General features: G+C 48.5%; 1 protein-coding gene across 1 annotated transcript in view; it reads right to left on the reverse strand.

Annotated features, from left to right (window-relative positions):
* Positions 1 to 8,513: 8,513 nt before the first annotated feature.
* Positions 8,514 to 24,871, reverse strand: part of LOC137432057 (la-related protein 7-like) — a 70,943-nt gene continuing 54,585 nt past the window's right edge. The window contains exons 11-12 of the mRNA XM_078783236.1: positions 11,883 to 11,974; positions 8,514 to 8,777 (exon numbers count right to left, since the gene is read on the reverse strand). Of these exons, the coding sequence (XP_078639362.1) occupies positions 8,721 to 8,777; positions 11,883 to 11,974 (149 nt within the window). The 3' untranslated portion in view covers positions 8,514 to 8,720. The remainder of the gene's footprint in view (positions 8,778 to 11,882; positions 11,975 to 24,871) is intronic.

Raw genomic sequence — 24,871 nt, forward strand, 5'->3', positions numbered from 1 at the left:
TTCGTGGACTGGATGGCTTCACCATTACAATTGTTGAGATGAACTTAAAAGTTGTCACATTCGAGGTGTGTGTGTTTGTTTGACCTCTATGCGTTCCTCAACCGCTGGATGGAATGAAATGATAACTGCTGGTTGAGCTCGAGGTGTGCACATGTAGGTTTTTCGTGATTAAAAATAATAACTTAACTTAACTCTTGACTACAATTGAGGAGACGGTTTGGTGTTGGCCGAACAGTTAAGGTTGCTGCCTTAAGACATTAGGGTCTTGAGTTTGAGCCACTGCCATGTCGCTGAAATAACACCAGGTGGGTTGATTCAGCCTGGCATCCCTCCAAGGTCGGCAAAATGAATACCAGCTTACTGGGGTAACAACTATTAAGCCGTTTGAGTATCCTGTCGGGGCGACCCATCCAGGATCGTACTCCTTAGTCAAATAAACTGCCTCGGCAGCTCGTATGCGCCTCACTGCGTGAAAGAAATAGTTATAACAACTGGGTTATTCAAAAATTCTCAACAACATACTCGATCTTTCAAGATGCACCAACGTGTGTGTGTATATGTATGTGTCTTCATACATTTTGGTGATGTGTGGGGTGGCATTGCAAGTTGTTATGAAATATACCAGTCCTTTGCATGGAAATCATAGACATCAGAAATAGGGAGTTATAAAACTAAAATATTGCGGATTTGGGGTGGTCGGGATGATTAGGTAGGTTCTTGACTCCAATAACTGGTCGATGAAACGTGGATAATTCCGCAGCACGTCGGGTTGCTGAGCACATCTACTACTTAGCAAGACATTTAATAAGAGGTTTAAATGTCCAAGACGTTCACTTCAGGCAGGGTCTAGTCTGCTTTACCTTCCTGGTGAATTAAACCCTCCAGATAGAGCACCGTGCTCTCAAAGTTCCACTGTGATAAACAGACGGACAAGCGATACTGTACATGGAAACGTTGGCTCATGGTTACCCATAACGAAGTGCTGTTGGTGACCTCCCTGTTACTACTTGCACCCTGTTGAACCAATGGAAACTGACAATAGGACAGTTTGGGAAACAGTTTATAGACGTTACACAAGTGTTACGTGCTCCTCCCCAAACCCCGGTCATGGTGTACCTCCGAGCCCCGAAAGGAGTCACGGCAGAAAGATGTGCTATTATGTGTGCCAATGACCAATGGTGAAACCACACCAAACAGTTGTTACAAAAACCAAGTATTGTATTAATATCGCACAATAATAACAACTTGCACAAGTACAATATAACTTCAATTGCACCACAAATACCATATAATTTTTTTTTTTTTTTTTTTTTTTTTGTATACAACATAGAGGCTCGTGAAAGAGCGAACATTAATCACACAGAAAGACAAACAGACACACAAAACAAATAACATCGGGAGCGGTAGACAAGATGGGGAGAGAGGGGGAAGGACACAAACACAACATTTGAGAGCAGGGACCGAGAGACATGGAGACATCGAGAGAACTGTGGGAGGGAGAGGGCTTTGGGGGGGAGGCATGGGAAGGGGGGGGGGGGGGGGGTGGGAGAGGTATAAAACATATGGACACTGCCAAGACTTCCAGGAAAGAAGTTGGAATTTCAAACAAGGTGGATCTGGGGTGAATTAGTGGGGGTAGAAAAGATCAAGGTTTTGGATGGGGGAAGATAAGAGATGGTGGTGAACAGCTGTTTTGAAGACCTGGAGGGAGGAGTGTGATTGAAGTGAGTGTGGGAGTTTGTTCCAGAGGCGGGAGAAAAGAGGAATGAAAGAGTGAAGGTGAGCAGAGAGCCGAGATTTCGGCAGTTTAACCATCAGAGGGTGGCTGGCAGATCTTGGGCGACCTGTAGGAATATTTGGGGGACAGAGCACAGAGAGAGCTGGGGGAGCAAGGCCGGAGAGGAGTCGGTAGAAGACAGAAAGACCACCTACCTGCCTGCGGTGAGTGAGTGAAAGGCCCTCAGAGATAGCTTCATCGCGGGAGATTCCAATGATTCTGAAAGCTTTGGATTCAACAGCGTGATGCCGAGCCAGGTGTGAGGCAGGAGCACCAGCCCATAGGGGAGAACAGTATTCCATTGAGCTGCGGATGAAAGCCTTGTATGTGGTGAGGAGCTCAGGTGTGCCTAGGAAGGACTTCGCACGACGGAGGATGCCCAGTCGGCGACTGGCTTTGGAGGCCAGCCTGGAAATGTGGTTTTCCCAAGAAAGATCATGGCAGATGGTGAGACCCAAAAGCTTGAGCGACAGAACTTCTTGGAGAGGATTGTTGAGAAAGTAGATGGGAGGGTTGTCCAGTCGATCTTTTCGGAGAGACATAGTAAGAGTGTGAGATTTGTCAGGATTGAAAGACATGTTCCACATGTTTGACCAGTCTGTGATTTTGTCCAGGTCTTCAGAGAGTGAGGAGGCTGCAGACTGCCGATCTGAAGGAAGAGGAATGGAGCGGCAGAGAGTGGAGTCATCAGCAAAGAGATACAGAGGATTTTCCAGAGAGTCGGAGAGATCATTGATAAAGACCAGAAAAAGCACAGGGCCCAGCACACTGCCTTGGGGAACTCCAGCCTGAACGGGAAGGGGAGATGAGAGAAATCCATTCAGGGCCACACGTTGACTACGACCAGAGAGGAAGTCCGCAAGCCATGCATGGAGATTTCCATGGATACCATAGGAGGAGAGTTTGGTGAGCAGAGCTGGGTGCCAGACCGTATCGAAGGCACGTGATATGTCAAGGGAGACAGCTCTGATTTCCTGTTTGGCATTGAGGACCTCCATCCATTGTTGAGACAGCAGAAGCAGCATGTCCAGAGTAGAGTGACCTGGTCTGAAACCAAATTGATGATCAGAGATCAAGCCATTGGAGAAGAGGAAAGATTTCATATCCGAAGCAATGATGGATTCCATGACTTTGCTGATAATTGGGAGCAGGCTGATTGGTCTGTAGTTGCAAGCATCTGTTTTTGCACCTTTTTTGTGTAAAGCGGTAATGTTTAAATTGATGGTACCACCAGTTTCTTAACTCAATAACTCACGGTACTCCACATGGGCGAAATGTAACACCCCCAAAGTCACTGTCCCGTCACCAGGCCCAAAGTCGATCCACGCTCCGGTGATCACAAGAAAAAGGTCGTATTGAGACCAGAACCCAGGTCGGCTGACAGTCGACGCTGCTGATGAGCCGCTGGGTGGGTGTCTGGCCGACGTCGGTCAGGCAAAGGTTCACCCAAAAGGCAACTGGGAATTCACACCTTCGGTTCACCAGACAATGACGCTGATATGAACAAGCAGCAGCTCCCCAAGTGGAAAACCACGAATTCACAAACGAAATCCACGACACACACGCGAACCAGGTTAACGGCTGGTGCGAGGTGAAATGGCGGACGGGCCCGTAATGGAGGCGTACCTGCTCTCCAACAACGATTCACTTCGGAATCGACCGCAAAACCCGTCACGCAGGTTTATCTGCCACAGCGATATCGACTCTGTCCCAGGAATCCCTTTCCCAGGGAAACCAATATTCTCTCATGACCAACGTTTGCCAGCGTCTGCTCGAAAACTCCAAGCAGATCAGCCTTTCTTTCCTGATCTCACTTCATCCGCTTCTTCTTCCTCCTCTTCTGGTTTCTCCCGATCCATTTCGTTTTTCTTTTAAAACACTAATTTTTACTTATGGAGCCAGTTATCTCCATTTCACTCAAACTATAACAATAATAGTACATGGAACTAAAAATACTTCCAGTGGATGAAAACCACAAAGACGGAAGTGACGAATCCGTAACACTCCCCACCCTCAAGAAAGTTTGAACATAGTGAAAACTTTCTTTTCATGCAAAAACCCGCTTTAACAAACAAAAGTAAAACTCACACCCAAATGATCAACTCGCGTGAGCAACAATAATTAATATTCCCCAGAAGAAAGCAACAAAACTTCCAAACAACCTACAGGAATTTTCAAAGTTAGTTCACTCTGGATAAAGCATCAGGAACGACATTGTCCCTGCCCTTTACATGCTCAATTTCCAAGTTGAACTCCTGCAAAGACAAACTCCATCTCATCAACCTCTGATTTTTATTTTTCCTTTTTTGAATGAAGGTTAAGGGGTTGTGATCAGTGAAGACTTTTATAGGAAATGTAGTAGTTTCCAGATACACCTCATAATGCTGAAGCACTAGCAGGAGAGCAAGGGTCTCTTTTTCCACAGTGGCATAATTTGCCTGGTGTTTGTTAAACTTTGGAATAGTAACACACCGGGTGATCCACGCCATCATCTTCTTCCTGTAGTAGAACTGCCCCAGCCCCCACATCACTTGCATCAATGGCCAACTTGAAAGGTTCTTGAAAATCCAGCGCTGCTAGGACAGGAGAGCTCATTAATATCGCTTTGACGTGGGCAATGGCAGCCTGGCATTTGTCATCCCAAACAAACTTGGTCTCTTTCCTCAGCAAATTCGTTAAAGGGGCTACCACATCAGAAAAATTCCTGCAGAACCGCCGGTACCAACCAGCCATACCCAAGAATCTCAGAAGCTCCTTCTTCCATTTTGGAACTTGGAAGTGATCAATGGCTTCTATCTTGGCTGTCACTTGTTGCACCTGACCCTGACCTGCTACATGGCCTAGGAACACCACCTGTGCTTTTACAAACTCACTCTTAGATAAGTTGATGGTCAACCCTGCCTCGGTCAGTTTCTTGAAAAATGCATGAATTTGTTTAATATGATCTTCCATGGTCATGGTATGGATGATGACATCATCCAGATAAGCCTCCACCCCCTCAAGGTCTGCAATAAGCAGCCCCCGTGCCAACGTCCCGCCACGGTGGCCCCCAGTCCTACGTCCCCCCGGCGCTTCGCACAGCGGAGTACGTCTTTGTGCGTCATGACACACACCGGGGGCCACTCCGGCCGCCGTACGACAGGCCCTTCCGGGTCCTGCGACGGGGCGACAAGTCATTCGTCGTCGACTTCGGCGGCCGGTCGGACCAGATTTCTGTGGACCGCCTCAAACCGGCGCACGTGGACGTCGACCGACCACCACGGTTGGCCCTTCCTCCGTGGCGAGGCCGCCCCCCGTCCACAGTTCCCCCTGCTCGACCACCCACCATCATATCGGACCCCCCCCCCCCCCCCCACGACCCTCCAGGGGTCGCTTCGGCCGGGTCATCCGGACCCCCCTTAAATTGACCCTGCCGGTGCAGGTCGATTCTGGAGGGGCGTGTGTAGCGGTTCCCGCTGGATGTACACAATCGCCTTGCACCTGCCAGGACGCAGCCAGGGCGCAATCGCCATGCCGGGCTCGTCCGGACGGGCCCAGATGCGCCTCTCCCGGGCATGCCCGGACTCGCTGTTCCCGGGCACGCCCGAACCTCCCGGGCATGCCCGGTCTCGTCTTTCCCGGGCATGCCCGCTCTCACCTTTCCAGGGCTCGCCCAGAACGCCCGGGCATGCCCGCTCTCGCCTTTCCAGGGCTCGCCCAGAGCGCCCGGGCACGCCCAGCCTCGACTTGCCAGGCCGCGTCCAGGACGCCCGGGCATGTCCAGACTCGCCTTTCCAGGACTCGCCCTTGACACCCGGGCATGCCCGGTCTCGCTTTTCCCGGGCAAACGCTCCGGCATAAATGTGTATATATACACAAATAATTAAGTTAAGCACCCCTACACAACGAATTAAGGTAAGCACCCCCTAATATATATTCTTTGTGTATATGTATACATTGGCATATATTCTAAGGTATGTGAGATCAAATAATGATTGGTATGACATTAGCAATTATCCATTGATGAAATGCAGATGAGTGCACTCGTAGGGTTGAGTTGGGTTGAGTAGTGATCCGATCACGTGGGTCCTACACACGTTATTGACGCAAAGATCGCTAGAGGTCTTCTCAGAACAATGACTGTACGTTAGAAAACATATACGTCATCCACACTGTCCGTGATGGACCTATAGCTCCATACTTAAATTGAGGTGAAAATATGCCTAAAATTCCCAAAAAATTTCACCTTAAATTATTCAGAATAAAATAATGAAAACGGCATGATTGTTATGTTTTTATGTGACCATAATATCACTTCTCCAGAAAATATAGCAATATCATGGGTATATTACACTGTTTTGACGACAACAAACTTGTAATGTGCGAGGTTGTAAAAAAACGGGGGGGGTGCTTAACTTAATTCTTTGTGTATATATTGCTGCCCGATAAACGGGCTTTTCAGAGTACCCGAGTTTGATACGTGTAATAAAGCAACTCGGACGAATTTCCGTCTTTGGTCGCGTCAATTATTTCGACTCGCGTTGGAGCACAGCTCCTTCAATAGCCTATTTTACTGCCAGGGGTCCCAGGTATACCCACCCAAAATATTGTTACGATCGGTTGAGCCGCTTTTGCGGTACCTGGGAACGGACGGACGGACATTTGGTGAATTATAGTAAGATACTGTTATGTCGGTGGGGTAGTGATATGTAGAGTCAGGTAGATTTGTATCGGTAGGTGCTCCGATGATCATGATGAGAACCACCACCATGTAATAAGTAGAATATTTGTTTGGACCGAATGTCGGATTAAGTGTTACATGTGGCTAGACAAGGATGGTCCTTGTGTTAACTAGTTGTAGGGATTATGGAATAAGTGACCTTGTTCGTCTAACCTCGGTAATTTACTTTCCTTCGTCCCGTATGGCACCGCATCAGACACATATAGTATAAAGTGCCCATTAAACTGCACTCAGATAATAAAACCATCAGGAAGCCAGGACAGTGAGCGCTGCCGCTAATTACACCACTGGAAAGCACACATCGAAGACAAGCAGGCCAAAAGCCACACCTCAAGGGGTCACCATTGGTCGGAGCTTTGAGTGACAACCAGGATTATTAAGAAGCGAGACACTGGTTGGTTGGGCGCGGCAGATCATGTCAGCCTGTCGATAAAAGAACGCGCGGGCGGACATTTCTTTCTTCTTTCCGTTCTGGATGCGTACATGAGCGGTCGCCCTTCTGCTTCTCATTTTGATGTTTCTTCTTCTCGTTTGTCCTTCCCGCTTCATTCCTCCCAGTATTTCTTATTCTTTGCCCTTCACCGACAGACCGATTTGCGCTTCACTCCCTGCAAAAAGGGCACGGACGGACAGAAAGGCGCCAAGTGAACCAGCCGCGTTCCGAGTCTTGCTGGTGATCGTGGGGAGGCGGAAGAGCCGCGGTCAGAGGGTTGCGGTTTTGCCCATGCGGCTGGAGGAGTGAACGGCACGTCTGCCGTTGTCGGGCGCGAGAGGCCTGTTTCTCGCCGGCGGGTGCGGCCTGGTGAGACGGGGTGGACTGAGGCCTAGTTCCCGCCAAGGAGCAAGCGGTTCCCGCCAGGGCCTCAGACGATCCTGACAAGATATTCCAGCAGGCCCGAGTTAAGTCCACTAAATAACCTACACCATTTTATTTTTCACCTCTTTATTTTATCCCCTGTCTGAGTGCAAATCTGTTTGTAAGGAGCGCTCAAATTTAGGACTTTAGTTTCACTGTTGCGTTTTTTTGTTGTCGGTATTGTCTTTAATAAACCCTTTTTGTTATTTTCCTGTTCATTTTAAATCTGCCTGGTTTGAGTTACTTTTTGCAGGTTGAAGACTGCCCAGCGGGATCGTTCAGGCCAGACCCTTCATTCCTCCTCTTCCCTTTCTTCCTCCAACGCATATATAAAGTCCGCATTTGATCGTCGCCTCAGAGTTAAAAGCTTGCTTTGGCCATTCGTGATCCCTGTGGTGTTCACCTGGGGAATCACGTGACAATACTTACCCTGCAGTCAACTTGGTGCGAGCCAACTCTTCTGTTTTTTAAGGATTTTTTTCTTTGATCCAATATGGCTTCCAGACCATGTGAGCAATGACATCATAAATTTATATTCTCTAATATAATTGTTGCGTAGATCACGCCCAAGAAATTTCAAACTGATCAGACCAAGCGTTGTCCCTGTCGAATTATGACATCATAATTAAGGCACCTATGACGTCATCGTTAACAATACTTATTCCCCATGCGGAGTTCTTTACAATGAGCCACGTTAAAAAACAAATCCATGGAGCACTTTCAAAGATATAGACGTGCAACGCTTTTTGGTTTTTCCAAGATGGCGCCTGTACCACGTGACCTATGACGTCATAATTATGAATTAAAATTCTGCAGGCAGATGCGCTCCTATGATGAAAATTGCATGTCATTCAGACCAAAGGTTGCCGAGAAAATGAATTTTTTAAATGCAGACACGCATGCCACACATACGTACGCAACCGAAAGCCGAACCCTGCTTTTCGCTTCATGGGCGCAAAAAGCTCTTCGTGAAAAAAATCATGTTAAAGAAGGGCATTGAAGTCATCAATTGGATACTGAAGCAGTATGATATGTCTGAGAAGCATATAAAAGTCTATTGGACATACAAAAAGATCAAAAAGAGAGACTCCGTCATTCTCACACCCAATAGGAACAGACCAGATGAATTTGTTGTACTTTTAAAGATACCACAAAAACCATTCATAACTTGTAAATTTAATATTCTGTTCTCAAGATACATCAGCTCACATTGGGCCATTTCCCAAAGATGGGTTTCAATGAATCAAGACGGTGGACTATTGGATGATAGCATGACCGACATGGAAGGGAGAGGAACTTCACAGTCGATGAAAAGACCAACATTGCAGAGATTGTGGATTTTCGGCCTCATTCAGTGTCAAAATGATTTAATGATTTAATTTGTCCCCTTTGGCCGCAATGAGATTTTCAACACGAGACAAGATCTACGAAAGAGAAAAAGGAAAATGAGAAAACGATATGTCAGAGATGTGCTCATGGCCATTTATTAAATAATTGCATGAAAAAAAATCCAAATAATAAATGTGCCGATAATTCCAGGAAAAGAAGGAAATAAATAACAAGAATGCAAAGTAAAGCCTCACCAGAGTATATAGATTTAAGTAGATCTTAGAAACAGGACGAAGGACGGGAACAGTGGTGAGATTGAGGTGAAGGTGGGAGTGCATCAGGGGTCGGTACTAAGTCCACTACTATTTGTAGCTGTGATGGAGGTGCTGGCTCGGAACGTAAAGGAGGGTTTACCGTGGGAGTTGTTGTATGCAGATGATCTGGTGTTGATTGCAGAAAGTATGGATGGACTGAAGGAAAAGATGAACAAGTGGAAGGAATGTATGGAGACAAAAGGTCTGAAGGTGAATATCGGAAAAACGAAGGTGATGGCAAGTGGTAAAGCATGTGGTGAGGTGGAAAGAACTGGGAGGTGGCCATGTGCTGTGTGCAGGAAGGGTGTCGGAGTGAACTCCATTCAATGTACAATGTGCGCTGAGTGGGTTCATCAAAAATGTAGTGGTTTGAGAGGGTCATTAACCGGTGTGGCAGCTACATTCAAGTGTAAGGTGTGCAGAGGGAGCTGCAGATGGAGGAAATGTTGAGTTGGATCTTGGAGACGGTGTGAAGCTGGAAGGTGTGAAAACATTTTGCTACCTCGGAGACATGCTGAATGGAGAAGGTGGATCAGACTCGTCAACGGTTGCTGGAGTGAGATGTGCATGGAAGAAGTTTCGGGAACTGAGTGGCGTGCTGATGAGGAGGGGAGTGTCGTTGAAGCTGAAGGGAAAGGTGTATGCTGCATGTGTGAGAAGTGTTATGATTTATGGGAGCGAGACATGGGTAATGAACGTAGAGCAGCAACGAAGGCTGGAAAGGGTGGAAATGCGAATGGTTCGGTGGATGTGTGGAGTCTCGTTGAGAGAGAGGAAGACAAATGATGAATTGTGAAAGATGATGGGAATAGAGCCTGTGATTGATGCTGTGAAGAGGAACAGGTTGAGATGGTTTGGTCATGTGTTGAGGAAGGATGAAAGTGACTGGTTGAGAAGAGTGATGGAAATGAATGTAGAAGGAAGTAGAGGACGGGGAAGACCGAGAAAGACTTGGCTAAAGATGGTCGAAGAAGAAATGCGGGCAAGGGGGTTAACAAGGGGAGATGCAGAAAATAGGGCAAAATGGAGAAGATTGTCATGGGGACCACAAGGCTAACTAACCCCCGCTCTTGCAGGGAAAATGGCCTTAAAATCCCGGTTGTTGTTGTTCTTGTTGTTGTTGTTGAGAAACAGGGCAGACTGACTGACACAGGTTACTTCAGGAACATATGAGACTAACAGTCATCACGTATGATGGATGCTCCATATGGAGCGTCAGTTCTGTTGAAGCAGTTTCTTGATAGGGGTTATAATTCCAAATGGATGGTGTGGTGGTTTTTATTATTAATCCATTGATCAAAACTTGTGGCTGAACAAAAAAGCCAATAAACTTGTGTGTTCAAACTTGGTTGTTGATAAAGCCAAGTTTAAGTCATTTAAGATTCTTTGCCCATTAGAATTATGGTAAATTGTATCCTGTGTAGATAAATAAATTAAGCTAGCCAGTATTACATTTGATCTACACTGGAGCCCTTACCATGCTGTAAATCTGATCGATTAAAATATGTATCGTGTAATTTGAATAGATTAACTATTAAAAACTAGAACGGTACTCAGTGGAGAGCATACCTCCGCCAGGTGAACAGTTTACGTTTTGTATCCCAGAGTAGACCAGAAAATCACAATACAGAATGACATTGAATCAAAATCATCCGTCCACAACTTTTTGAGATATTTTGTTCACAAACGGACAAACAGACAGACAGGGGTGAAAACATAACCTCCATCCACCTTTGGTGGTGGGGGTAAAAATAACATACAGTATCTCGTATATGGTATACTCTCCAAATAGTATATGCCACGTAATGGGCATATTTAATAATGAATGAATTCGGTTTTAAATGTACACACTCCAGTCAGCCTTCTGTCTCACGTGTGGCCGACAACCAGTTTGAGTGTTCAAGATCGGGCTTTGATGTCATGCAGTTTTCCATTCACTGGGTGTCTCCACAACAACATGTTTGTAGTTAATTCCTGAAAACTCATCCCTTGGGGAATTTTGTTGTTGTCTCGGTTGCCGACTGCAGTCATCTCATTGGCTAGGTTTGTCCAGGGCTCTGCCGGGATGGTGCCAACTAATGATTATTTTCTCGAGGCCTCTCGGGCCCCTTTCCACCCTCCCTGCTTTCAAGTGCACCACATCTTGGTGTGAAACACCTCTATAGAAGGGACTTTGTCACAAGGGATTTTCGAGATATTCTGGCTAAGTCCTGTCAATTCCGTACTTTGTTTTTTTTGGTACTTCTGGTACTTTGGTACTTTTTTTGGTATGTCCTTTGTTTGTAAAAGCCATTCTTTTTAAAAAAAAAAAAATTTGTGATAAATGTTAGCTCTTTCACGAGCCTCGATTCTGTATAGAAAAAAAAAAGAAAAAAAAAAAAGGCCATTCTACCTCTCCGAGCAATAAAACGTTTCATTGTCAAACCACGGAGAAGACATTGAATAATTTTCACGACAATTTATGTTGACCTAATGATCTAATAATGATCTAATTTAATCCTCGACAATAGCCACTCCAACACTCAATACTCGACCAAGTGTGCAGGAATTGGGAAATTTGGCTCGGGTGCCGGCAATAGATCGCCTACTCTTCGTGAACGACACCGTGGGATCTATAACGTCCACCAACTAATGCCGGCAGACAGAACAATTTTAACATCCATCTGAGGGACGGCACACACATTCGACCGTCGCCATGCCTACATTTCCAAAATACGCCAGCGAGGGCTCTCAGGTCGACTAACGTGGCACGAAACTCGCCATACTGCTCGTCTGGATTAGCCACTCGTGCAGAGGTTATAAAAAAGTGGTTGGAATTGAAGTATTTTTGAATGACAGAAAAGATAAATGAGGTGTGATGGTGAAAATACGTTATTCAAGTCTGACCTTGCGCTTTCCCCGGTTTTTTTCCCGTGGACGATTCAATCTCACTTGTCGATCGACGAGAATTTTCCACCAATACCTTTGCTCGGGCAGTCCTTCAAACAACAGAAACAAAGAATGTGATACTTTATTCACACCAGATACTCATGCAATTAAGGCTTTCAGTTGCAACGTGGCCCGTTAGCATTCCTATCTGAATTTCAAATAATTTCTGCATCAGCATTCCCTGGCTCGACGACTTCCATATGCTTTTGCCCATTGTCATCGGTGCTGAGAATGAGCAGACATGCCATTCTATGAGGGAATATAAACTACTAGCACCTCCCTCTTAACTGGAATGGTGACCATGAACCCCTGTGCCACACAAGCACTTGCTGATAGGGTCCTGACCAAAACATGGTGCCATCCAGTCATACATCCTGTTTGGAACTCTACAGTTCATATTTCCTCATGAAGAGATGCTCCTGGTACACACACATGCATACATATTAATGAATATACCAGCAGATAACCCAGATCCAAAGGGCTGTTGGAAGGGAATTAGTTACCAATAGAGTGTGGAACATTGAGGGAGTTGCTAGGAATGCCCTTTGAAAGCATAATAGCAGGGAATTGCGGAAATTCCGCATAATGTAAAATGTGACTTCAAGTCCTGAAGACCCTCACCCTCCCCCCTCGCAGCCCCATGTTTTCAAACCACCTCCCCACCTCAAGACCTCAAATCCACTTTCCCAACTCTCTGCTCCCTCTTCCCTCTTTTTCTTCAAGTCCCAAACTCCCCTCCCCCCACATTCCCCCTCCCAATCACAAGTCCTCAACCTTCCCATCCCCAAAGCACCCACCCAAACCAACCCCCCTTTCCCTTGTCTGCCCCCACTGCCAACTCTCTGTCCTCCACTCCCCCATTCTTGTTCAAGTCCTCAAACTCAACCCCAAGTCTGCATAACAGCCATTAACTGTTAAGGCTGCTTAGGTTCCTCGGTGAAGTAAATGGACAAAAAGGTAGTTATAGGTTGGACGGAATTGACTGAATAGTTTGTGAATATATTGTTGTGGATATGAGAATGTTTTTTTATTTTGTTGTTGTGGTAAAATGTTGTTGTAAAAGGTTGTTGTAAAATATCACCCCTCCTCCCTCCGTTTGTGGTTGTATAAAGGTCAAAGGGCGTTTCCGTAGTTAGTCCATAAAACATACATGCAGGACACGATATATCCTTTCTTTTGACAGTTATATCCTTATTATGTGTATTAGCGTAAGGCTGTGTCTTCCATTAATTGAAATACTCCATTGCACCAGTGAAAGAGAATAGATCCCCTTTCCTTCCCATCCCCAAAATCTCCATCCCATATTACATCCCCTCTCGTCACTGCTGAGCCCTCGATTACCAATTACCTCCGATCCAATTGCCGCCATTAACCACGAGGCATTGAGTCGGAGAAGAAAGGCGTGTCGCACCTCGTCAGAGGGGAGGAGGGGCGCGCCCGCCCGTCGTCATCCAGGGCGGAGCCCGAGGGTCGCGCGACCAACCAGGGCCGAGGTGAGCACCCCCGATGGGCGTGTCCAAAGCGCCGGGGGCGTGATCGCTGGGGGCGCTATAAAAAGCGCAACCGGAAGTGAGTAGAGAGAGATGCACTCTGGGTTGGACTGAGTCGGTCGCAAAAGAGAGAGAAGGGTTGTTGAGGGAGAAGAGTTGGTTGAGGAGTTGGTTGCAAGGTTGTTGGTTGCGGTGAGGAGTCGGTGGTGAGGAGTGAAAGAAGCAAGGAAGAGTTGAGGGTTTGGACCAGACAAGTCCTGAGAACGTAGCGGACAGAGGCCGCAGCCGCAAGACCACCCAACCGCCAAAGGGGGCCTGAACGGCGGTTTGGAGCAGGGCCAAAGAGGAACGGCGGCTGCTGAACGCGCCGGTTGTGCTGCGGGACCCCCCCTTGGACCTCTCCCTCTCCCTCCAGCCATCCACCTTCTGCCATTCCTGGCATCCCCCGCGTGAGTCAGCGTTCTGTTTGTTCTGTCCTGGGATAAGTTAAGCCTGTAGGTAAGCTAAATTTGCACTGTGTCACCTGCGTCTTATGACTATGTGTTGTAAATAAAACTTGATTGCTCCTTTTTGCTTGTGTGTGTAAATAATAAAACCCATTACTCGTCTGTACGTCTTCTCGTTTTATTCCTTTTCCTCTTTGCATTCGTCGTTTTTGTCTTTTCCCCTCATTGAGCAGCTGCGGTGCGATCCGGCCAAAGTCTGGGTGAATCGGGTGAGTTTTGTTAGGTCGCGGTTTTAAACCACCGCTCGGTCTATAACATCATAACCGCGATCTGTAACAATTGGTGTCAGGAGTGGGATTCGGGTCCCGAACCAAATTTTTAAAACATCTAAAAAAAAATTTTGGTCAAAATTACGAGCTGCCGAAATTTGGTTTTTTTAAAGCAAAACCCGAATTTTGAAATCGCGCCATGGCTGTTCAAGGCGACGGGATGCCGGTGGGAGAGATAGACGGGGTAGAATCGACCCAGGACTTAGGGAAAAAAATGGTGGAGGAGAGTAAAGAAGGTGTGGTTGCGGGAATATCAGGTGCACAAAATGGCAGCCTCCCGTACGTGACGGCGATAGCCGGACCCGCAGTGCCAATGGACTGGGGTGTTTGCATGATGCATTTCAGTGCCGCTCTGAGGGGTGACAGTAAGGGATTTGATGCAATGATGGCTACCCAGGGGCTAGACGCGGAAAAAGCGAGGCACGAAGCAAGGTACAACCCGATTGGATTTGAGGAGCAAATAAACGCCACGGTAAAAAGAATACAGGAAGACATTGACCGCAGGTTGGGCGAGCAGGTCCCACGGGTGCACGGGGAGGTAACGCGTGTCGAAAAGCGCTGGTTGAGCGAAGCGGAGGAAAGCACGGGTACAATGACGGGGGTAGAAATCGCGACACGGGGTTTGGAAAAGCCGGCGACCGATGAAGTAGAGGGAATTTTATTAAAGCCAACAGTCGCCGAGGTTAATAAAGAAAAAGCAGTAGCGGGAATTAAAATTGAAGAGATGACGGAGGTAACCCGGGAATTGCAGGGAGAAATGGATTATGTACAAAGTCCCTGCTCAAATCATGATGCTGTACTCGCTAACCCGAATGGAAGTTTGCAGGTTCGCGTGGAGAAAAGGATCCCCCAGGTGAGTCGTGCTGTATATTGTGCGGGTAGATTTTGCAGGAGGATGTTTAGCGACAAAAGAATTTTCGCGCGCTTGGGATCGAGGAAGCATCCGGGCGTTGGTGAAGGGTCCCGTGTGAGTGGAAATGGCACGCGTGGGAGGAAAAAGTGTGCGTCGGCGAGTGGGTGTGTTATAAAGTGTGGGAGTGAAACCGAGTGCGAGCGAGAATGCACGTCGGGGTGTACGGAGAGTGACACGAATAGTGAGTTGGTGGTGGCGCAGGTGCGAGAGGGCACATCGGAGCGCGAGTGTGAAACCGAGTGCGAGCGAGAATGCACGTCGGGGTGTACGAAGTGTGACACGAATAGTGAGTTGGTGGTGGCGCAGGTGCGAGAGGGCACATCGGAGCGCGAGTGTGAAACCGAGTGCGAGCGAGAATGCACGTCGGGGTGTACGGAGTGTGACACGAATAGTGAGTTGGTGATGGCGCAGGTGCGAGAGGGCACATCGGAGCGCGAGTGTGAAACCGAGTGCGAGCGAGAATGCACGTCGGGGTGTACGAAGTGTGACACGGAGAGTAAGGTGGTGGTGGAACGTGTGCGAGAAAGCACACCTGAATTGGTCATGGCGCGGGTGTGGGAGAGCCCATGTGAGCGCGTTAGTGGGTGGATGCAAGAGTGCACGCCCATGGTGAGTGTTACGGAGGACGTAACGGAGGAGAGGTGTGGACCAAAGTGTGCGCGAGAGGTGTGGTGTGTAACAGGGAGAGCGTTGGTGGAATGTACGGACGACGTTGGAACGCCAGGTTTTGTGAGGGTGAAAGGGGTAGCGTATGCTTGTAAGCATGCAAGTAAAGCACCGATGGTAACCGGTTTAGTGGTTAGGGCGACGGATAGCCGATGCGAGCGCTCGGTGCGAGGGGTGCGAGGCCCGGCGCGGGTCGATGCTGCGTCGCTTCTCTTCGAAGCGTCGTTGCCGATTCGGGCTTGGCCCCGCCCCGCACGGTCGAGTCCGGGCCTTGTCGGGCGAGGCGACCGGTCCGGTTCGAGGGCGAGTGGGAGGAAGCGGAACGGTGCCCCCTCGTGGGGACGGGGTTCCGACCGGGGGAGATTGAGCCATCGGGCCCGGGACCGCAAGGTGCCGCGCCGAGATGGTGCGTGGAATCTCGGTCCAACCAAACCACCTCCCTTGAACCGAAAGCCGGACGGATTCAACCTGCAGGCAACCAAACCACCCGAATTCATTGCTCGGCTTTACGAAGCCGAGTTTAATGATGTCATGACGCACCGAGGCTAGGATATAGACGGACTGTGATGATGATAGTAGTGATTTGGTACGAAATTTATAAAAGTGAATAGAATTGGCAGTAAATGGAAAATTTTTGATTTGTGGAAGTTGGATGTGCAAAATTGGTAGTGAGCGATGCCCCAGGTGATGGGATGGCCAATCCACCATCCCTCACGGTGGGGGCAAATGCGCAATAGCTTATGGGGTTGATGGCAGTGAAAACTAGCCCGGGTGGGTTAGGATATATCATGTGTAGGGATCTAGCGAAGATGACATTAGGTAACGTTAAGGTTTAGTTAGTGACTGATACCTGTAGTGGGGACGCAGGTAGATTAGTGTGGATTGTAATGACGAGGGAGCGCAATAGTGTAAAGGGACGACTGGGAAGCGCAAGTTTCAGAGGGGAGGAGTTAGCTGAGATGATGCCGTGTGTGTGAGGATTGAACAGGTGTGATTGCACAGGTGTGCAACTGAACAGGTGTGTGGAGCAGTGTATGAGGGAGTAGTGGTGATTGTGTGTTGTGTTGACCAACTGGTCCAGGAAGAGGAGGAGGGTGCAGGTGGCACCAGGTAGGATTGCACAGGTGTGCAACGACAGGTGAATGAAGGACAGGTGTATGGAATAAATGGTATGGAGTATTGGAATGGATGGTCGTGGAGTGAGAATGGTGGAAATTGTGGAGTGGAGTGTATGGTGCGAAGGTGTGAATGGGGGAAGAGTGGACCCCCATCACGGATACCCGGGGCGGGTAGTGCAAGTATTAGGTAGAGGGTATAGGTAAATTGTGGTTGGATATTGGCATCTGTGGTGCGAGGTGAAAGAATGGTATTTGGATGGGTGCATTAGTGTTGTGGAAATGGCTGGGCGTGTAGCCTGTTAGTGTGTGTAGTTGGTTGGGCACTCCACCACTGTGAGGATGTCGGCCAGGTGAGGCCGCAGGTGGGCTCTGGGAGCCGTTAGTGTCAGTGGGTGCCTGAGGATCCCGGGTATGGATCGGGTAGCCCAGTGCCAGAGAGGGCACCGAGTGGGGAGAGTGCCAGAGGGCCTTCCCCAGGTAGTTAGGTTAGGGTAAGGAGCAGGTAAGCTCGGAGGCAACTGCAGTGGTGGAGGTGTGCAGGTGGGTAGACCTGCTGGGAGAGTTACACGTCGCAGCCCAGAAATTGTACGAGGGCACCGAGAGAGGAATCGGGGGAGTGAGACCCCAAATTGAAAAGCACCACAGTTTGCTCAATGGGAATTGGTTTTTAGAACCCATAGTGTAAGTGGCCAATGGATTGGCAGGGAAAGACCCCGGGTAGTGTAAAGTGTGTTAAAGTCATTTAGAGAAAGTAGTTAGGATGAAGTCTCCTCGCACCATCTGCATCCACTCACCTGAGGTGACAGGTACTCCACACCATGCCATGGTTTAATTATTTTTATGATGCAAATGTTTGGATTGTGAGACGCATCATGACGTGGGTGTGACATTGTGCTTTGATGTTCCATCTCTGCCTCCTTATGAGGATTGATGATGAATTTGGTGATGGCAAATTTTGGATAGAGGGATTGTGGTGACGAATTTGGTATAGAGGAAATATGGGGAAGACGTGACAGTAGTGACGAATTGGTAATGTGTAGGTTTTGTACATAGGGGGTAAGGGCAAGGGTGGGCTAGGTAACAGGGGGGTGACGTACGGTAGGGACGAGCTTTCTCACTTCGCCCTCCGTACGCATTTCGCCTTGCATTGCCTTTTTGATGTGTACCCTTGAGACCTTACCCCTCGCTCATCTGTCTTGTCCCCCCTTTTGTCTCCCACATGAGGACCTGAGCGCCGTTGGGCGCCGAGGGGAGCGTGCGTGGGTTGGCCATTGTGCGCCCGAAATTCCCAGAACCAGCTGTCTGCATCGATGCACCACATTATGGACCACATGTCTGTGGCCGAGCACCACTTATGGACCCCATGGGTTGGGGCATGGCCCCTCTGCTGGAACCGGCCATGAGGGCCCGAACTCTTGCTGGCGGACCTTGGCCACAGGGCACCGATGCCCCACAGGTGAACTACACTAGTCGGCCTGGTGGGCCATAAATAAATAAAAGGGACACGTTGGGTGCATTTTATTGTAATACAAATAGGCCGCCAGCAAAGAAAATGACAACATCTGGAAGAGAAATAATAATAGCCAGCAGAGGGAGCCGAAGAGCAAGAAACACCTGCAGGGTTAGGGGTTGTTTGGTTATTTTTATTCATGAACAGTGATGACTGTGCACCGATTGGTGCTTGAGGGTGCTTTGGTGCGTTTTTGGGTGCTTTAATGGTGCATTGATGCAGAACAGACTGTCTCCCCCCCAAGAAAGAACAATTACAGGTCCTGGGTTAGTTTTGTAAATAAAAATAGCGTCAGTGTAAATAATGCTTCCCACCGTCAGTGTATAGTTTGAAGACCATTCCGCAATTCGGTTAACTGTGGGCGTAAGTCTGTTAGGCAGGGTGCAATGGAGCAGCGGGACACATTTATTTATGTTTTAAAACTGTCGCACTCAGGGTCAGGTTAAAAGTAGAGGGAACTACACCTACGTGCCACACTAAGGTAAAAGTAATAGGCCCGGGACGTGCCTAAGGGGAGGAGGGTGCAGTGTTGTGGATATGAGAATGTTTTTTTATTTTGTTGTTGTGGTAAAATGTTGTTGTAAAAGGTTGTTGTAAAATATCACCCCTCCTCCCTCCGTTTGTGGTTGTATAAAGGTCAAAGGGCGTTTCCGTAGTTAGTCCATAAAACATACATGCAGGACACGATATATCCTTTCTTTTGACAGTTATATCCTTATTATGTGTATTAGCGTAAGGCTGTGTCTTCCATTAATTGAAATACTCCATTGCACCAGTGAAAGAGAATAGATCCCCTTTCCTTCCCATCCCCAAAATCTCCATCCCATATTACATCCCCTCTCGTCACTGCTGAGCCCTCGATTACCAATTACCTCCGATCCAATTGCCGCCATTAACCACGAGGCATTGAGTCGGAGAAGAAAGGCGTGTCGCACCTCGTCAGAGGGGAGGAGGGGCGCGCCCGCCCGTCGTCATCCAGGGCGGAGCCCGAGGGTCGCGCGACCAACCAGGGCCGAGGTGAGCACCCCCGATGGGCGTGTCCAAAGCGCCGGGGGCGTGATCGCTGGGGGCGCTATAAAAAGCGCAACCGGAAGTGAGTAGAGAGAGATGCACTCTGGGTTGGACTGAGTCGGTCGCAAAAGAGAGAGAAGGGTTGTTGAGGGAGAAGAGTTGGTTGAGGAGTTGGTTGCAAGGTTGTTGGTTGCGGTGAGGAGTCGGTGGTGAGGAGTGAAAGAAGCAAGGAAGAGTTGAGGGTTTGGACCAGACAAGTCCTGAGAACGTAGCGGACAGAGGCCGCAGCCGCAAGACCACCCAACCGCCAAAGGGGGCCTGAACGGCGGTTTGGAGCAGGGCCAAAGAGGAACGGCGGCTGCTGAACGCGCCGGTTGTGCTGCGGGACCCCCCCTTGGACCTCTCCCTCTCCCTCCAGCCATCCACCTTCTGCCATTCCTGGCATCCCCCGCGTGAGTCAGCGTTCTGTTTGTTCTGTCCTGGGATAAGTTAAGCCTGTAGGTAAGCTAAATTTGCACTGTGTCACCTGCGTCTTATGACTATGTGTTGTAAATAAAACTTGATTGCTCCTTTTTGCTTGTGTGTGTAAATAATAAAACCCATTACTCGTCTGTACGTCTTCTCGTTTTATTCCTTTTCCTCTTTGCATTCGTCGTTTTTGTCTTTTCCCCTCATTGAGCAGCTGCGGTGCGATCCGGCCAAAGTCTGGGTGAATCGGGTGAGTTTTGTTAGGTCGCGGTTTTAAACCACCGCTCGGTCTATAACATCATAACCGCGATCTGTAACAATATGTATATACATATATAATTTAGGGTGGTCCTCAAATGTAAACATTAACTTTTCTAAAGTGCTTTTCCATTTTTTTATTACACCTGTAGAGAGAACAAATTGGGTAAAATTTCATTTCATTTTGAAAACTTTTACCACTGTCACATGGCCCCTGCTAATCTGCTCATCAGCACTATACAGAAATTATTTTGGTTTGTTTCAGTTATGATGGCGAGTGCAAGTACTTCAAGAAGAGCAACCAGAAAAAAGAACCATGTGTGGCTGATAGGCTGCCATAATGAAAAACTACCAGAAACTCGGCTCACATCTTGGCAAGAGATTCTGCAGTGATACTTTAAGCTACATCATGCTGAGAAATTGGACAAAAGCAGTGCCGCAACAACTGTTGTTCGTGAGACATTATGCATCTGGGAGAAAGCACGGATCCCCACTGCAGATGAGCGGAATATCATTGCAAAACTAGAGAGAAAAGTAGAACAATACAGATCCATCCTGAAAGGAAAGAGCCGGCGATCTGTCCCTCAGATAAAGAACGAAGAGCAGTTTCAAACTGGTCTACGTGACTTATTTGACATTGCTCATGTTGATGTCCTTGATTTGATCAAAATACCAGAGGACCATGAATTCCTTCAGGCACAACGGGAGCCAGGTCGACGGGGCTTTATGGTTGGTGTTGACAAGGTGCTAGCAGGAAAAAGAGAAGCAAGCAGCCCGAGAGGAGACTCGAGCTAGCATCATCAACAGACAGCAGTGCTGAAGCCAGTGATCATGACGACTCTGCTGTTCTATCTGCTTCAAAGAGGCAGAGCCGAAAGCGTGCAAGTAGCATTGTTACACCGGACCTAACAGCAGCTCTTGACCGCACCAAGGTTAGCGATCGATCAGCTGTTCACAGCAGCCTCTGCTCTGGGACACGACCCTTCAGAGTTGGCCATCAACCGCACATCGATCAGGAAATCCAGGCGGATCCAACGGAAGACAATTGCAGGTGACATCCAGGCATCCTATGCTCCAAACACAAGTCTGGTGGTTCATTGGGATGGCAAGCTCCTTCCAGACGATGGGACTAAAAAAGTTGATCGCCTTCCTGTCATTGTCAGTGACCCACAAGGAACTGGAAAGCTTCTGGGTGTGCCAAAGCTGCCAGCAGGAACTGGACTAGCAACAGCTGCTGCTGTTATGCAATGCCTCGAAGAATGGCATTTGCAAGACATGGTGGCAGGTATGAGCTTTGACACGACAGCCAGCAACACTGGTTCAGCACTTGGTGCGTGCACTATTTTGCAGCAAAAGCTTGGACGACCACTATTACATTTTGCATGCCGGCATCACATTCTGGAACTAGTGGTAGAGGCAGCAATGGCAGCATTCAAACCATTTCTTGGTCCATCAAAAGGACCTGAGATAGCCGTCTTCAAGCGTTTCCAGTCAAACTGGATTTCCATTGACCAAAGCAAGTTTAAGCCAATGATGCCTGATGACCTGGACTCTGTAGTTTCAGGTGTATTTTTAAGTTGCAAAGAAGTTGTCGTTTCATTCTGCATCCAGAAACTGGAATCGGGCCAACTACGAGATGACTACCGTGAACTTCTTGAGTTGACTATTATTCTGTTTGGTGAGCATCCTCCGAGAGGATTCAGGTTCATGCAGCCAGGAGCCATGCATCGGGCAAGATGGATGGCCCGTGTGATTTATGGAATCAAGATCTTGTAGCGGTTACCGCTGGATGCACACAATCGCCTTGCACCGGCCAGAACACGGCCAGACGCGCCTCTCCCGGGCATGCCCGGACTCACTGTTCCCGGGCACGCCCGAACCTCCCGGGCACGCCCGGTCTTGTCTTTCCCGGGCATGCCCGCTCTCGCCTTTCCAGGGTCCGCCCAGAGCGTCCGGGCATGCCCGCTATCACCTTTTCAGGGCTCGCCCAGAGCGTCCGGGCATGCCCGCTATCGCCTTTCCAGGGCTCGCCCAGAGCGCCCGGGCACGCCCGCTATCGCCTTTCCAGTGCTCGTCCAGAGCGCCCGGGCACGCCCAGCCTCGACTTGCCAGGCCGCAGCCAAACACGCCCGGGCAGGTCCAGACTCGCCTTTCCAAGGCTCGCCCTTGACACCCGGGCATGCCCGGTATAGCTTTTGCCGGGCAAACTTCCCGACATAAATGTGTATATATATTGCTGCCCGATAAACGGGCTTTTGTCAGAATACCTGAGCTGTTTTGTTTCAATAAAGCAACTCGGACGAATTCCGTCTTTGGTCGCGTCAATTCTTTCGACTCGCGTTGGAGCGCAGTTCCTTCAATCTACTCGCCCAGAGCGTCCGGGCATGCCCGCTATCACCTTTTCAGGGCTCGCCCAGAGCGTCCGGGCATGCCCGCTATCGCCTTTCCAGGGCAAAACCCGGCGACCCGTGTAGCTGCGCTGGAGCAGGAGGCAATGGAGCCTGGTGTGTGGAGACCCTCACCGGCGCGGTAACGCGGAAAGGGCTGTTTAGCCTGTCACGTGGCCAAGAGGTAAAGCGGGGGGAGGGGGGGGGGCAATGAACTTGTGAGTCAAGTGACTTGTTTTTGGGACTGCAGGCACCACAGCCTGAAGTGGCCCCACTGACGTGATCAGTTTCGACTGACCCCAAAGGAACTCACTGGCATAAAGCGTTTTACAGCATTTGTTGGAGCAGTGTATACCAAAGCCTGGTTCAGCGCTCCATCTGCTATTGGTGCTCCCGCTGGAGACCTAGCTCTTCTAATAGGTGTGCAAACCAACGACAGAGCCTATACACCACCAGTGTGCACACAAAAATGCACGTAACTGGAAACTGTGTGAATATTGATATTTGTAAGCCTCCTCATGCACTGTCCGGACCCAATAGCTCTTAAATTAGGTATTGTTCAGCATTATACGTGCTGTGGTTACGACGTTTACCCCGTTCAGACACAATAGTGTAACTTGCATTTGTATATAAATAGAAGATAGATTTAGATTGTCGCGTGGAGGACCCCACTCAAAAGTGCTTATTTTTGGTGGGAACGAGGCTCGCTGAAACAAATGCTTCCACGATTAAATCAAGCAGTCTACATTTTACATATTTACTTCACAGAGTCGAGTCTAAAGCAATCTGACATATCAACTCTGCCAATCTGATATCAAAACTCAAATTGATTGATTGCGCCGTCATGTTGGTTCTCTTTCCCTTTTCTATAGATATTACTTCGGTTTCTGCTTCCAATAAATAGCTGCTTGTATACCTCCGCCATTAGCTCGACCACAAAATACTCAGCAAGCTACTACATCATGTGAATATTTTGCAGCTGTTAGCAACTTAAGGGAAAACTCAAACACAACATTTTTTTCTGGAAATCATTGGAAATCGTTAATCACGGTCTAATTTGATTGGAAAGGTTTTCTGAATTATTTTTGCCAATCACAAAGTGCCAAAAAACCCTAAAGTGTTGATTTTCTCCAGTGACATCACACACAGAATGCCCACCTTGATCAAAATGGCAACTGACATAATAATATAATAATAACCACCTTTAGAGGCCATTTTTCCCCGCAAAGCGGGGGTTGGCCTTTTTCGGGAACCGTGGTTGTTGTTTTTTTTTTTTTTTGGTCCCCTTTTTGAAGCAATGTTTTACGGCCAGATGCCCTTCCTGACGCCAACCCTTTTTGCCACCTTTAACGACAAACAGGGAATTACCAGTGAACTGGTACTCAATTAGCCGACCTCGGAAGGATGACAGGCTGAGTCAACCCCCCTGGCGTTAATTCAGCGATCGCCCCGGATTCGAACCCAGGATCCTAGGATCCTAAGCCGGCACCCTAGCCGCTAGCCCAACTGACAGAGAAAGTGTATTTCGAGCTCGGATTCCGATACAGATTCCACCGTCATTAGCAACACTGAAGGTTCTCAGGATGTTGAAGCTGATCAGTGGGATTTTGAAGAAACGACTGGAGATAAAATTAGTGATGGAAATGCATTCAAGGGAATTATGGAGCCGCATCGTTTTGGCCTTATACGAGTGATTCAGATGAAGATGGTGAAGAATGAAGATGGAAGTATTGGTGAAGATGAAAACCTAGTCGCATGATCACTACAGATTGGTAGGTTTTGTTTTTCCGTTCAATTGATGGTTTATAAGGGATTTGTATTAATTGATACATCAGTTATATTACTCCAGAAGAAATACAGCCTGACACAGCATGGACACGGCATGGGCATGACACACCATGGACATGGCACAGCACAGACATGGCATGACACCACCCAGGCAACACTCTGGCACACTCAGACAACACCCAGGCACACTCGGACAACACCCAGGCACACTCGGACAACACCCAGGCACACTCGGACAACACCCAGGCACACTCAGACAACACCCAGGCACACTCGCACAACACCCAGGCACACTCGGACAACACCCAGGCACACTCGGACAACACCCAGGCACACTCGGACAACACCCAGGCACACTCGGACAACACCCAGGCACATTCGGACACCACCCAGGCACTCTTAGACACCACCCAGGCACTCTTAGAAACCACCCAGGCACGCTCAGACATCACCCAGGCACACTTGGAAGTGAAGGAGATGAGAGGAATGGGGGAGCCACCACTCACACTCACCCAGCTTTGCCCAGTTCGACATGAGAGAACATGACAGGAGATCATTAGTCC

The sequence above is a fragment of the Myxine glutinosa genome, chromosome 8 (genome assembly GCF_964187855.1).
Source record: "Myxine glutinosa chromosome 8, kmMyxGlut1.1, whole genome shotgun sequence".
NCBI lineage: Eukaryota > Metazoa > Chordata > Myxini > Myxiniformes > Myxinidae > Myxine > Myxine glutinosa.